This window comes from Falco punctatus (genome assembly GCF_963210335.1).
Source record: "Falco punctatus genome assembly, chromosome: 2".
In the NCBI taxonomy this organism is placed as follows: Eukaryota; Metazoa; Chordata; class Aves; order Falconiformes; family Falconidae; genus Falco; species Falco punctatus.
In genome coordinates this window covers 42641833-42656787 of record NC_137581.1, presented here as the reverse complement: position 1 = coordinate 42656787, position 14955 = coordinate 42641833, and the positions used below count along the sequence as shown (strand labels likewise).

The 14955-nt window shown below is 36.4% G+C and overlaps 1 protein-coding gene across 4 annotated transcripts in view; it reads left to right on the top strand.

The window, feature by feature from the left end:
* KLHL1 (kelch like family member 1) overlaps positions 1 to 14955 on the top strand; it is a 252713-nt gene that overhangs the window by 62042 nt on the left and 175716 nt on the right. For 3 of the 4 annotated variants that reach the window (XM_080376862.1, XM_080376865.1, XM_080376864.1), the window contains exon 2: positions 10780 to 10962. The exons of the other annotated variant lie outside the window; for it this stretch is intronic. In XM_080376862.1, the coding sequence (XP_080232988.1) occupies positions 10780 to 10962 (183 nt within the window). The remainder of the gene's footprint in view (positions 1 to 10779; positions 10963 to 14955) is intronic. 4 annotated transcript variants of the gene reach the window in all.

Genomic DNA, 14955 nt, shown 5'->3' with positions numbered 1-14955 from the left:
TGCAAGAAAGACAGGAAAATACATCTCCAACCTGCCACATTTAACTACTCAGGCCACTAACTTTAGTCTCCTTTACAACAGCCTTTACCCTTTGTCTCAAACTTCCCATTTAATAACTTCCACTGCAAATGCCACGGCAGACACAAAGTTCTTTTTCATCCAACTTAAACCTCACTGGTGGCTGTCTGCCACGGACAGCTACCTCATGTACTTTTGTTGTTTGCCTGGATTCATTAATGGATAGCATCAAAGAAAGTGGAGAATTTATTTTAAAAGAATGAATGTAAATTATTATTATGAAACAAAAGAATAAAAATAAACCACAGAAAATTGCATGTATGTCACAAACAATGCACAAAGGATATAATTTTAGTGTTACTTTTTAGAAGTGGGAGGACTTCAACTTTTGCAGGGAAGTAGAGGTTAGATTAAAACTGAAGTTTTGAATTTCTGAGTCATAATAATGTTTTTCATTCAACTTTTGGTTGATAGAAATGTGGAATCATTATGTGCTGGAAAATATTTAACCAGAGTATTGAAAAAGTTTTATGATGACAATCTGTCTTCATAATGGAGAGGGTGTTTCACCAATGCATTACCAATTGGGTAATTGAAGTATGGGTGTATTGTGAATGCATTATGAATACTTGATGGCTGTGAGAAATGCAGGTCACTTTCCAGTTTTATGTATTTATCTGCCATAAGGGGCTTGGAATATCACAAATCAACATTTATTTTATTTATTTATTGTTAAATAATGGGAAACGAGCATTCTCACAAATATAAGGGATTGAATTTCTGCAGTGGCACAGATTTATTTAGTTATTATTTGTACTTGGAGTCTAATTCTTCATTGACTAAAGATGCATAGTGAATGAGGGCAATGATTTTGGTGGGGCTGGGGAGGGAGGGGGAAAGAATGCCTATCTGAAGAAGCAGTAACCATATTCCTGGTTTCAGGCTAAGCTGATTCCTTACAGCAGGGATTTTGTCTACTTCTCTAATACTAAAAGGAAAGAGTGAAGGAAAGCAGGGCAGCTGGGTCCTACTTAAATGAAGGAGGCTCCCTTGAGTCTTGAGCTAGAAATAGAGAACTACTGACAGTAACCCAAGGAAAGGTGGTTGTACTTCTTCCTCATTGGTTGTTCGCCAATGGCATATGTATTTAAAAATTGAGGTCTCCTGTGACATTTTTCCTGGTTTCTGTTTTCAAGAAGAATGGCTTGCCTCCTTTCAGGAGGCCGTTTCATAATGTAGATTTATACGCAGCTAGTATCTGCTTGCAGGGCTCTATACTTGTAAGCTCTCTTTCCTGTGTCCTCCAAGATACAAAAAATAAATTCAGACATCCAGTATGACAAAAAGCTCTGTTAGCAATGTCAGTGTGGAAAGTATACCAGTAACTTTCCAAGCCATTAAAATATGTCTATGTGTATCTAGGAGAACTGTGTGTTCATTTAAGTTAATCATCAGCTGTCCAAGAACAGCTGGAGCAAACTGCTCCTCTATGGGGGCATACAGAGCTGAAAAAGCAGTGGATGCAGTATTATCTGTGGATGGGAGAGAGCAGTCCAGCCAGCATCGTTTCTCTGTTGCTGCATAGCAAGACTGTTTAGAGACAGAACAGGTCAAAGATGTGGGAAAAAAGTGTAACTTGTCAAGGAAGTGTGAAGGCTGTTAACTTGAGACAATGGTTGGTACAAGTACAATTAGTACTACAGCTATCACATGCCTGGTGTGACTGGGATGATCAAATCTCCTTCAAAAGTTTTCTCTGAGTTTTAGGAAGTGATGGGAACTTGAAATAGGCTTTATGAAAGGATCATCTATATGTTGAAATGAGTTTTGGAAAGGATAATGAGACTGATTTTAGGTATAACAAAATGTGATACATTGCAATAAATGTTAAATTTTGACATAATGAGAAGAAACAGTAAAAGGTCTTAGTTATGTTTCACAGACATCTTAAAAAGCATGCTTTCTTTTAATCTATGAAAATAAAGTAGACAAAAAAAGATAAAGATAGTATCTGGCTTTGATCAACGGAGGTTGTGCAGAACAGACAAAATACTCGGTATCTTAGATTCTGAGAGGTGTCTCACCTGTCAGAGGGAAGGTTTATTTTCTGTTATCAATTATTCGTTAGTCATGATTTGGAGATTTTGGATATTCTAGGGGAAATACAAACAGTACAAAGTGTTTTACTGTTGTGTGGTACAGGTTTCTTGGTCTCTTTCTGCCTTTTGCCATGGCAAGGGCTCTGAGGCCACCAGACCTTTATTGCTTTACTCTTACCCTGCCCCAGTCAAGTGTCTTCCAGTGGACTTTCTGGTCTGTACTTGAGTGATTTGACAGTTTTTATAGGCATTATCTGAATAATTTTCATTGTAATGGCACAGTTGTTTTATTTTGTATTGGGTTTGTGTGGCAAGGTTTTGGTAGCAGGGGGCTACAGTGGGGGGGCTCCTATGAGAAGCTGCTAGAAGCTTCCCCCATGTCTGCCAGAGCCAGTGCCAGCCCAGCTCCAGGATGGACCCGCTACTGGCCAAGGCTGAGCCCATCAGTGACAGTGGTAGCGCCTCTGGGATAACGTATTTAAGAAGGGGGGAAACCCTGTACAAGGGCAATTGCAGCCAGAGTGAGGAGTGAGAATATGTGAGAGGCGCAGCCCTGCAGGCACCCAGGTCAGTGCAGAAGGAGACAGGAGGGGATCCAGGTGCTGGAGCAGATTCCCCTGCAGCCTGTGGTGAAGCCCATGGTGAGGCAGGCTGTGCCCTGCAGCTCATGGAGGTTAATGGTGGAGCAGATCCCCACCTGCAGCTGTGGAGGACCCCACACCAGAGCAGGTGGATGCCTGAAGGAGGCTCTGACCCTGAGAAGAACCCATGCTGGAGCTGTCTCCTGGCAAGACCTGTGGCCCTGTGGAGAGAGGAGCCCAGGCTGGAGCAGGTTTGCTGGCAGGACCTGTGACCCTGTGGAAGGGACCCATGCTGGAGCAGTCTGTGAAGCACTGCAGCTATGGGAAGGCCTCACATTGGAGAAATTCATGGAGGACTGTTTCCTGTGGGAGTGACCCCAGACTGGAGCAGGGAAGGAGCGTGAGGAGGAAGGAGCAGCAGAAATAATGCGATGAACTGACTGCAACCCCCATTCCTTGTCCCCCTACACAGGTGTGGGGGGAGGAGGTAGAGCAAATAGTGAGTAAAGTTAAGCCCAGAAAGAAGGGAGGGGTGGAGGGAAGGTGTTTTTTAAGATTTGGTTTTATTCCTCATTACCCTGCTCTGATTTTATTTGTAATAAATAAAACAGATTTCCCCAAGTTGAGTCTGGTATGCCCATGAGGGGTAATTGGTGAGTGATCTGTCTGTCCTCTCGACCCACAAGACTTCTGCTATATTTTCTCTCCACTGCCCAGCTGAGGAGGGCAGCGATAGAGCAGCTTTGGTGGGCATCTGGCATCCAGCCAGGGTCAACCCACTAGATGTTTCAATAGGTTTATTACTAAACTGTCTCTTTCAGGATGTTTTTGGTTTTTTTTTTGGTGTGTTGTGTGTTCCCTGTCACCCTCTTCCCCCCGTCTCCCCCTCCCCCTCCCTTGTGAATGGCATCTCATTTGAAGCAAAATCATTAACCTTCCAGCTGACATTATGTATATATGTGGACATTAATGAAAGGGGTTTTATATCAAGGTCACTTACAAATACTTAATATAAAATTATAATTACCATTCTTAGCATAAACATGCTGTGTTCTTCTTTGCTGACAGAGGATTTGAAGAAAGGTAGCTTTTAAATTATGTCAGTTATGACAATCTGAAAAATATGTGAACTAGTCATCTCCTTATACATTAGGTGTTTCAAGGGCTGTTGAAACGAAATCTGACATTTCTAAATTAAAAAAAAACAAAAAAAACCAAACTTGAAAGACAAAAGTACATAAATTATCAAAATGCAAAACTAAGAGAAATCAGGTCTGCAAACCTGCCTTTTACTAAAAGCATGCTTGCTTGGGAGTTCTGCATAACTTGAGTAAAACATTTGCTAACAAGTTTTTTGACTGGAATGGCTATATAAAATGGATATTCTGTCAGTAATGACACCACTTCTGTCTGGATTACCTGTCATTTTACCTCTAAAAATAGATATGCTGGAAAGCAAATGCCCCCATTAGTAGGACAAACCTGTAATTTTTTAATGTTAATTAAAACAAAAAGTTTACATTTATTTAAATTTTCTGCAGATAATATTCTATGGTATTTTAATATTTTTTCCAAAGTTTACTATCAGTCTATTGGTATTTGTAGCTGCTTAATCTCAGTCTTTATTTGGAAGTTCCATTTTTTTTGGCTATCAGTCAGAGCTGTGTTGCACTGCTGAGCCCATTTAGTTGTTCATCCATGGAAAAGCATCTCAGTTGCTGAAAGCTGTAAATATTTGAGAGAGAGAAGCTGAAAGCAAAATTGAGAGAATTTAGGGCAGAATATTGGTAGGCAGGTACTAGAAGTACTAGTGAGGGGTAAGAAAAACCAGGTATTTTTTAAGACTGGATACTGGACTGTGGAGAAAGGGCAGAATAGGAAAAGTTTGAAGTAAGTGTTTAGAAGACTGTGGAGGCTGAGAGGTGAGAAAGTGAGGAGAGATAAAGGATCAGTTGAACAGAATAATTAAAAAAAAAAACACAAAACAAAAAAAACCCCTTCTGAACAGTTTAAGTGGTTCTGAGGGCATAGGACATAACTGTGATAAATTCTGAAAAAAAGGGGGAAGATAAAACATTTGTCATTAACTGAATTCAGTAAGAAGTTTCTTGCAAAATCATGAGATTTTTCACTAATTGTTCATTAACTGAATGAGTTCTCTTTCATGTTTTTTTCTCTGAAGAAAAAGCAAAAATAAGATCTTTTTTAAAAGGGCTGAGAACTAGAAAACAGGTATTTCAGGAGGCTATGGAATCTTTATGCATGTTGGTTTCTCACCAATAGAGAGTGTGCTTGTAGCTTAGGTTAGATAATTAGGGGTCATAGATAAGAAAAATTCCAGTTGAGACTATTTTGAAGTGAACCAAAACAAAAGCCTTGCTGTTTATATGTTATTAGTAACATGCAAGAATCGTGGTGTGCACAAACTCTTCCTTCTCTAACCCTACTTCTACTTTTTTTTTTTCCTGCCAGCTACTAAACAAGAAAAATATTTCTTCTGTATAGAAGCAATTTAGTATAGCACAGTGATCCCTTCTTATTGTTCTTTTTGTGTTTCTGAAGAGCTGCTTGACCAATTTGTCGGAGATCACACACTGGTAACTAGTGTTTTGGTTTTTGAGGCTAGTAATGTTCTTAAAGATGCACAGAACAGCAGATGAATCATGCATATTTTTGCTAGGCACACAGATGTCTTTGTGACTGAATTTTGCCTTATGGTGTCCAAAGAATGAGTTACGTTACAAGTAGTTTGATCTACAAATTTAACTTTAGCAGGAAACACCATTGTAAATGATACATTATGCAGGTTTATCTATGGAATGAGAATGAGTTTATAATGCGCATTGGGCTTAGTTTAATTTTGGCTTTTTTAAATCTTTTTTTTCCCTTCTTTTTTTTTTTTTAACATATGAAAGGAACTCTGAGACAGCAGTAATGGATCACTGAGCTGAACTGCTGTAACTAAAAGTCCTGATATTCTGATTATTTTTTTACCTGGTACTTCTACTAACTGTCTTTTATAAAGACATTTATAGCAACCTGCTGAAACACTGAGCAGAGCCTTTAATTGTAGATACAATGGCTGGTAGTAGAGTGAAAAGCACACTTTTTGATCACAAACAGAACTTTTACCCTGCTGTTGCTATAATAAAATGGTTTTAATTCTTTATAAAACTCTCTCTCTTGCGTTTATGAGAGCCACGACTTTTGACAGTCCATCTCTAATTTAAGTGCAGTTCCACAGCTTACTGATTTCTAAAGCATTCAATAACCAATTTTTAGAGAACCAGTTGTGTGAAGACTTGTTCAGTCTTACATATGGATCACTTCCTATATGCTTTTGCAATTTATAAACAGAAAAGTAGTATTTTTTTCACTGAAGAACTAGACATTGGTTTTGTTTATTGACTATGTACTTTAGATATCTATCCAATAATATACACTAAGTTACATTGGACTGGTTTTGATAAGTTAGCACGATCAATCCTGCATATGTGAAATGTGGAAAAAAAGTTAAATGAATCAGGATTTACTATTCCAGTAACAATGAAATGATACGACATTTTCTGATAGAAGAGTTCTTTATGAGTCTTCAGTGGAATGCAGAAATATATTTCTACTGAATAAGTGAAATGCCTAAGTATTCTTTAAAGTGCTATGTTTTATACAGTGATATGAATCTGCTGTTTTCCACACCTCTATGAATATAATTTCCAGAATGGAGACATTTCTAAATCTAAGCCTTTGTTTACTCGGAGAAATGCAGCACTGCTTCAAGTCATATGAATTCTCTCACCTCTATTTCAAAGTACTTCCTTTTTTTTTTCTTTTGAAACTTACTCAGGGTATGGTTTTAACTGCTGCTGTTTGCTATTCCTGTTTTTAAACTTTTGCACCTCAAGAGTGGCAGTTTTTCTGATTACTTTCCATTTCCTGAGAAGAAATAGACAGGGAGCTAAACCTGTATGTGAGATCCTGTTCTTCCTGGCATTTTCTCTTTAACTACCTGACAGCATTACTGTAAACTAATGGTTTTCATTTCCCTATTATTTATGTTATAGCTTATTTCTGTGTAAAGTCATGAGTGAAAATCATCTGAGTAGTATGGTCTTACTGTTTATAAGAGTAAACAACTGTATAGGGGATGGCAGATTAGATATCTACATGTAGGGTACTAACTAGTCTGTCCGAAATATCTTCTGAGGATTAATCTGTTTGTCTTTCCACACAAACCCAATACATACATGAATAAATCTAATCTTGGACAAAAAGGATAAAGGTCTTAAAGTTGTCCCTAGGAGACCTTTGGTGGGAGTGCCTTTTCCTTCTTACTCTCGGTGAGCCACCATAAGTACTTACTTAAAGGGTTGTTAAATTGAGAGAAGAATCAGTAGACTTCACTTTATTGGGATTTTACTGCTGCTTTACCTGTTTTTTCACAGAAGTTAGGAGCAGATAAAGGGTGATTAGAGTATAGCACCCTTGTTCAAATCAAAGTGTTTTGTCCAGGAAAAGAGGAGCACTGTGGAGTGAGATGTTGCAGATCCTCAGCTTTTATTTCTGTTTATAATTTTAAGATCTGTAAAGGCTCAAAGGCTGAATTTTCTCATCAAAACTTTTGGGCTCTTAAAACATTTCTCTCCTTAGGACAGCATGATGTTTTTAACACTGAAAATTCATCTGGACAAACTTGCTGGGGTGGATCCCTCCCCCCCTTTCTTCTTAATGTGATATATACTCTGGTTTGCCATTTCTTAAAGAAACATTTGAGATTATTGCTTATTTGCAATGTCGATAATTTTTGTTAGCCTTTTTGTTTTCTCATCGTGTAGTATCATCCTTCAGTATTATTGTTGTAACATTGTGAAAGGTTTGGTTTCCTTATTTCTGTACTATTAACTAAGTTGTTTAAAGCTAAAAAAAGTGTTCCAGTCTGAACAACCCTTGGATGTTTGAAATTCCTATACCAAGTTCAGGTTTTGCACTTGCCAACTGAGAAAGATTATGGAAGAAGCCTGTCTGGAGTCTGTCCTGTTCACTGATTACAGCATCTCAAGGTACCCAAGTGCTAAAGGGAATCTTCCAAGTGAATTTGTGCTAGAGTTCTTGCAGAATGCAATCAAGAAGCCTCTCGCTGCTTGTGTGTTCAGATTGCCTGCACCTAAACAAAAAAAAAAAAACCAACAACCAAACAACAACAAAAAAAAAATGCTAAGAGAAAATGTTATCTTCATATTGCTAATTAGTCGTATGTGCCTATACATGCCTGTCACGAACTGGCAAAGAACTGGTAATTGCTGGCTGAAACTCTTTAACTAATTCCTATTTAACAACCTGCTGACTGAAGGAACTTAAAAGCATTGATTATGCAGACAGAGCATTTGTAATGAAAAAGAGGTAGCTCCTGAATAGGAGAAGTAACACTTTTTATCTGGGCTTTCTTAGAAACCAGATAAAAGATTAACTTACTGTCTTCTACTATTGCATGCTAGTTTTCAGGATAATAATTTAAAATGTACTGGACCATTGACACTTCCTTTTGAGTAGTATTTAATGACTTGCTAAGTGACAGATAGACTGATGAGTTTGAAGGTGCAAAGTGTTGGTTATAAATGGCAATCAGAAATGAGGACAAAATTTGTGGCAAACAGTCTAGCCATTCAAGAAGTAGACTAAGCTCATTGTAGCCCAATCTAATTTCTCAGGACTGGCATAAATTCAGTATTTTTCTGACCTGAAAAGGGCAGCACGTTTTAATTAGCCAAGAAGAGGCAGGATCAGTACTCTGTTCAAATATAAACTGACTTAGACTTAAGTTCTGAAATAACAAACAACAGGAACCCATTCAGTTCTGTTCAGTCCTGTTATTTTCATTTCTGTATATTTCATTTCAGTTCCCTGCAGGAAGGAGGAAAAAAAAAAACCAAACAAAAGTGTCTCTTTAACCCTAACAACCTTGTTTATTTGGCACTGATTTATTTCCTGTAAATTACTTGTCACTAGTTCTTCAGTGATAAAACACTTCATAGGGCTACAAACAAATTGAGGGGGGTGGGGGGAGAAGGAAAGAAAAAAGCTAAAATATCTACCCACTGCTCATACTGAGCTTAACTCCATCATTATAGTTTTATGTGAAAGATATGATATGAAAAGATACGAAAATAAACTTGGATTTCTGATCAACATTGGTTGGCAGTCCAGGTTATATAGGAATACATAGCATATTATGTCAGTCACAGAATGACTATGTTTGTTTTGTCCTTTAGGAGGAGTTTGCAAGACATAGTTAGCTAAAGTACATGACTATGTAACAAGATTGACTGTAGCAGAATTAAGGAAATGTTCCTCTTTAAATCACCAAAACAGTTTCTGTTGAATCATGGTTAATAAAGTTTTGCCAGTTCAGTTTCCTTCCTATAGATAGCCTTTCAAACATACTGTAACTGTATCAGCATACAAATGGCAATATTGATTAATTTAAATCAGCTGGTGATATCTCAGGATAGATATCTGAAGTTACTCTGGGTAAGAAATGTTAAAGGTAATTCATTCTATTAAGTCAATACCTGTATATGGTACAGAATAGATGGTGGGGTGAGATACAGTGGTAAACTGTGTTCCCTGTAAGGGGGAATCTGCAGGCCACCTTCAGTTATGTAGGCTTCCAGCTACTTTAAAGGAACGCTGTGAAGCCTAGCAATTACCTTGACAGAAAGATGGACCAGCCTTTCCTCAAACCTGTGGACCCTTGCACAATGACTGTAGGAGAGTGTGAGGAACACTTTTGGACAAAACTAATTCAGAAATAAAGCACTAGTATATGTCAAAAGGAAATATTATTTTTCTGAATTGTATTATAGTCTACCAAGAGTCAATAAAAATACTACTTTTTTCTTTTAAGCTAACTGTATTTCAATTTAATAGCTGATTTTTTAAAATTATCGTATTTATGTACTTTTAATTTTTTTTCCAGCACCAGGATTGCAGATTGCATTATAGGTCTGTTAATATGATTCTTAGAACATAGTACCTACAGAATACAAACCTTAGGTAATGAAACTGCTGTACCATTACTGTAAATTATCAAAATTTCTTCTGTGCTTCTTAATACTTATCTTTCAATAGAATATATATAGAATGAGATTGGTTTGAATTAGTTGATAATATAGTTTGATATGCTGGAGTAAAATACATCCTGTGTTGCTCTTCTATTGGTTAGGTAAGATTTTTTGTATATATCTAGTTGAAGTAAAAAAATAATCAGCTTCAACTATGAAATCCTTCATTTTCAGCACCACAAGTTATATAAAACCTTGCAGCTGAAGCAATCTAATTACATATTTGTAAAAGAAGAGGGTATCTTGTCAATTATTTGGAAACACTTGCATTAATTTCTTCAAGGGCTGGTACTTGCTGACACATTTTCTTATTTTCAGTAAAAGTCTGAACTGGAAACACCGAATGGAGTAAATTTAAACAAAGAATATATGGCTATATAAAGCTATATAATGAAAAAATATTTGCATTTTTTTCCTGTTCTATTTCCTTTTTTTTTATTTCATATTTTTTTAATTGTAGATGTCATTAGCTTTGTAGCTAAATTAACTTTGTATTAATGAGACTTTTGGTTAAAAACTAGGTATGTAGTTTATCATTGTGGAAATCTTACCAATTCATTACAAATTAAGTCAATTAAATAGATAATTTTATTTTTCTTTACCATGTGCTGTAAAATAAATGTGAATTTGAGGAAGCAAACTATAGTAGGCACTCTTAGAATCAGCGGAAAGATAGTAACATGAATATATTGAATTTCTGTTTATTGTTCATATTTATGTTTTTAATAACTTTATCAGAGAAGAAAGAAATTGATTACTTCTGTGTCTATGCTAAAAAACCCACATAATGTCAGTGTTAACAGATTTACAACTTTAGTTATCCCTCCCAGTGCAGTAAGATTTTTCTGTCTTGCACTTGTAGTGATGAGAACTGGGAAGGGTGCATTGATTACTTTTATCAGATTCTAGAAGTCAAGACACTTGGTCACATCTTACCAACACAGTTTCTCTTGTGGTTTACAGACTGTCAGGTGCCAGCCACCCCTTGCCACCCCACTGTGACATGGATTCATGTAGCTCTGAGGAGTTCTATCAGGCTGTTCACCATGCAGAGCAAACCTTCAGAAAGATGGAGAGCTACCTGAAGCAACAGCAGCTCTGTGATGTTATCCTGATTGCTGGGAATCGCAAGATACCTGCTCATAGGTAGGACATAAGCAAAAGATACTGAAATTACAAAAGTAAATGTTTTGGCTATACTTACTTCTCAGGACAGTGCTTTCTGTGGCCTCATATGACTACTTCCTCGTGCTTTAAACACCAAAAATGTGAGTGGCTGCAAAAGGTGGTATTTGAAGGTTGGGCCTTTGAAGGTAGGGTTTTTTTTACACAGATTTCAAAAGTTCAAGTAGCACTCAGCTAGCAAACTTCTCATGAGTGTGCCAGACATTCCTCCCTGCTGTGGTGCTGTTCATATGTGGGAAGAATGGAAATTTCTGAAATGAGATGCTGTACAGCTACACTGAACACAGTGTCATTTTGCCAGCTTAGGATCATGATACTCTGATAAGTCTGTCATACAGAGGGTCTTAGATACTTATAGTAGAATAATACTGAACATTTACTTCCCATGACCTGTACTTTTGAATGAACTGAAAAGTATCTTTATTATATTTAATGGTAATTATTAATATAAAAATGATAATGAGATTATAATTTCTAAAATTCTACACAATTATCTGGTGTTAAGGCAGCCAGTATATATGAAACTGCTTGATTTTGGATTGTAATTAGAGCTTAAAGTAGTTACTCTTCATTAAGATTTTGGTCTTAGCTATAACCTTTGATTTGATGCATGCAAATAATAATCCAGTCCTAGGGTTTAGATTAAAATACAGGGAATGCTTATGAGTCTCCAGGTTAGCAAGTCTTTTTGCATTTGAAATCTACATAAGAATGCAAACTAAGGGTGACCTATTCCATACTTGTACCCTGGTTTCTCTGCTGTGGTACGAAATTCAGAGCAAGACTATGGCTCGTCAGCAGAAAAACAAAAAAAACAGCCAACGTATTTCTGAACTCATAAATTAACTTTCTGGTGTAGAGGAATGCTATAAGGTTATCTTGGCAACTTGGGCCTTAGAAAGTTCCTTCTCCCTAAGTGAAGATGGACTCAGAGATCATTGTTTTTCTGTTGCACAGAAAATGTGACTATTCCATATTACGACTCCCATAATAATAGTTTAAAGGTGCAATATGCAAGACTGCAAAGCCAACGCTATTGTTCAAATAGTAAAACCAGACAGAAACCTTAATTGATATATTTAAGTTGTCCTAATAGTTGTAATAAATGAGAAAATATCTCCACTTAACAAATGGCAACATTGATCTAGGCAGTTTGCAGCACACGTGAAGCAGTCCACTTGGTTTCAGATTTGTAGCTGTAATAAATGTAGAAATCTTTCCTCTCTTATTTCAGCATTTTTCATTCTAAAGACTTTGTTTCTACACTCCTGTCTTCTAAGCGCTGCTATTTTTTGTGTTCCTCCCTTGCCTTCATATACTCAGATTCCCAGATGTCAGCTAAGTCCCCAGTAATTTCTACTCACTGACTTGGCAACTGACACAACTTCTGTGTTCCAGGCTTTTTGCCACTGTTAAATGGCACTTTATGCACCCCTAGTAGTTGTGTTTTGATGCCATTTTTATCTAAATGGCCAAGATGAGTATACTAAGTACAGAGGGAGTAATATTAAAAGTCAGTCCCTCTGTCCATCTGCATTTACAGTGTTCCAGAGCTGCAAGATTTGCCTAAAGGTGCCTCCCATCAAAAAGAAAACCAGAGGGATAATAATCTAAGGCCTTCTTGTGTCCAATTTTACATCCCTATACATAACTGAAACTAAATAAAAACTTTTTTTTTCAGAAATAATGAGAATTTTGTTGCTCCTTCATGACAGTTACTTGGCCTATTCTTGCTTTTCACACTTTTCAACACAGTTGAGGTAAAAAAAAAAATAATCAATGTCTGAATCTACATTCTTAAATTGATAGAAAAAATACTTACTAGATACATAGCAATATTCCACAATTGGTATCGTTTGCTCTGTTTAATATGAGTGATATAAAATATACAGTTTCTAGCAGTATATTTTTTGCCTCTTTTGAATATTTTAGTTAACTGCATAGTTTGTAGAGAAGGAGACAGAGGAAACTGTAAGGTTTTTTATTTTCTTAGTTCATTTCCCCCACTATTTTTAAGACAGCTGTTCATATTTGTGTGCCCACTTTTCAGTAGTAAGTTTAAATTCACATTTGTCATTTCAGTTCTACAGTATATCTAAATTCTTCTGGAGCTGGAAGAATACCTTAATACAACAATTGACCTTGAAATAATAGCCAAAGTCTTACTTGGATTCTCTAATAAACTTTCAGACAAAGTTACATTTATTTTTTTACTTTGCTGTGGTCTGCAGTCAAAAGAATAAATCTCAAAGAACTGGCAAAACCAGCTGTTGAACTATGTAGAATTGAAAATTCTACAGAATAAACTAAAATTTTGTCTGACAAGGTAAAAGAAAGGGTGTTCTGAATTTCCTGTTGTTCTGGTTTTGTTGGGGTTTTTTGTTTGTTTGTTTGTTTTTAAATTGTGTTTATGTTGTTTTAGACAGATATGGCTGGAAAAGCACAAAGCTGTTTATTTTTACTGTGGCCATTACGATCCCAGAATATAACTTAATTTGAAAGAGACCTCCTAAAGTCTGATTCTCTGTCTTTATGATCAGACAGTCTGATATCCTCACTGTCTTTAGTGACCATATATGTGGCTTCTTGGCAAATTTGCTCCATGACTCTCTTGGTGAGGCAAACCAGTCTATAGTTACCCACATCTTTCTTCCTGAGGATGGACATGGAAACTGACTTTTTTATTCTTCAGAAACCTCCTGCAATTATCATGATCTGGTAAAGATAAGGAAAGTGGCCTTTCAGTGATATCGTTGAGCTACCTCAACCATTGCTTCTTGAATGTATCTGCTCTGGTGTCAAGGACTTGTGTATGTCCAATTCTCTTAAGAGCAGCCTAGGTACATCTTCCTCTATTGTGAGTGCTACCTCACAGATCCTGCCACTAGGCACAGGGGCCTGAGAGGCCTGAAGAAGACCATGCTAAAAAAGAAAAAAAAAAAAAAAAAAAAAAAAAGACTGAGGCACAGAATGCTTTATTGAACAGTGGACAAAATTTTCCCATGTTCTTCTTTTGTTGCCAAGGTTAATTACAGAAGCCTTTCTTTTCCATCACATCCCTTGATGATTTCATCTGCACCTGACCTTTGGGCTTCCCTAATTCCATTTTTGCATGTTGGGGCAATGTCTCTGTATTTCTGCCAGGTCATTCATCCCTGCTTTCATCTTCTGTGTACTCCCTTCTTGCATTTGACTTTAATCAGGAGTCACTTCTGATGTCCAGGGTTGTAATTTGCTGTTCATTTTACTAACTTCTCTCAGGATCTGTTGTCTTAAATTCCATTGTCTCATGGTCACTGCAACCAAGTTTGCCATCAGATTTCACAGGTCCTTTTATTTTTTTCCCCCAGAGTTGTAATGAGCAGATCCAGAAAAGTGCCTCCTCTAAGTTTATTACAAAGTAGACTAGGTAATATTCATTTTGCATTCCTGAGAACATAAAAAAAGCCTGCTTGCAAAGGCTTGCATGATCAGTAGTTGTGGAGTTTTAAAATGCGATACTACATGACAGGTAGAAGTTTGGTAGAGCATTTCCTGTACAAAGTTTATAAAATCTTGTCCTAGATAAAATGAACTTACATTTTAAAATCCAATTAAAACGTATTATAAGCCATGGCTTATGTTGAATATGCTACAAATTAATAAATACAAAATACTCAAAATTATTGCCTAAAAATTATGGTTCTTACATATTTTCTCTTCTTTTTAATATAAAAATTTAAAAAAATTCAATAGATTCATTATGCTAAAATATAGTACAATAAGAATCACTTTCAGAAAACCAGGGCAAAACTTTGTATATGTTTCAATTAAAAGTACAAAATTATATTTTTCTTCATTTTCCTCTGTTTTAGAACAAATCAAAACAAAACAATATCAAAACCAATGAAAGAAAAGTGTTTTATGTAATAATGTAGTCTCGATATCTCTATTTCTATAAAATTAAAAATTCAG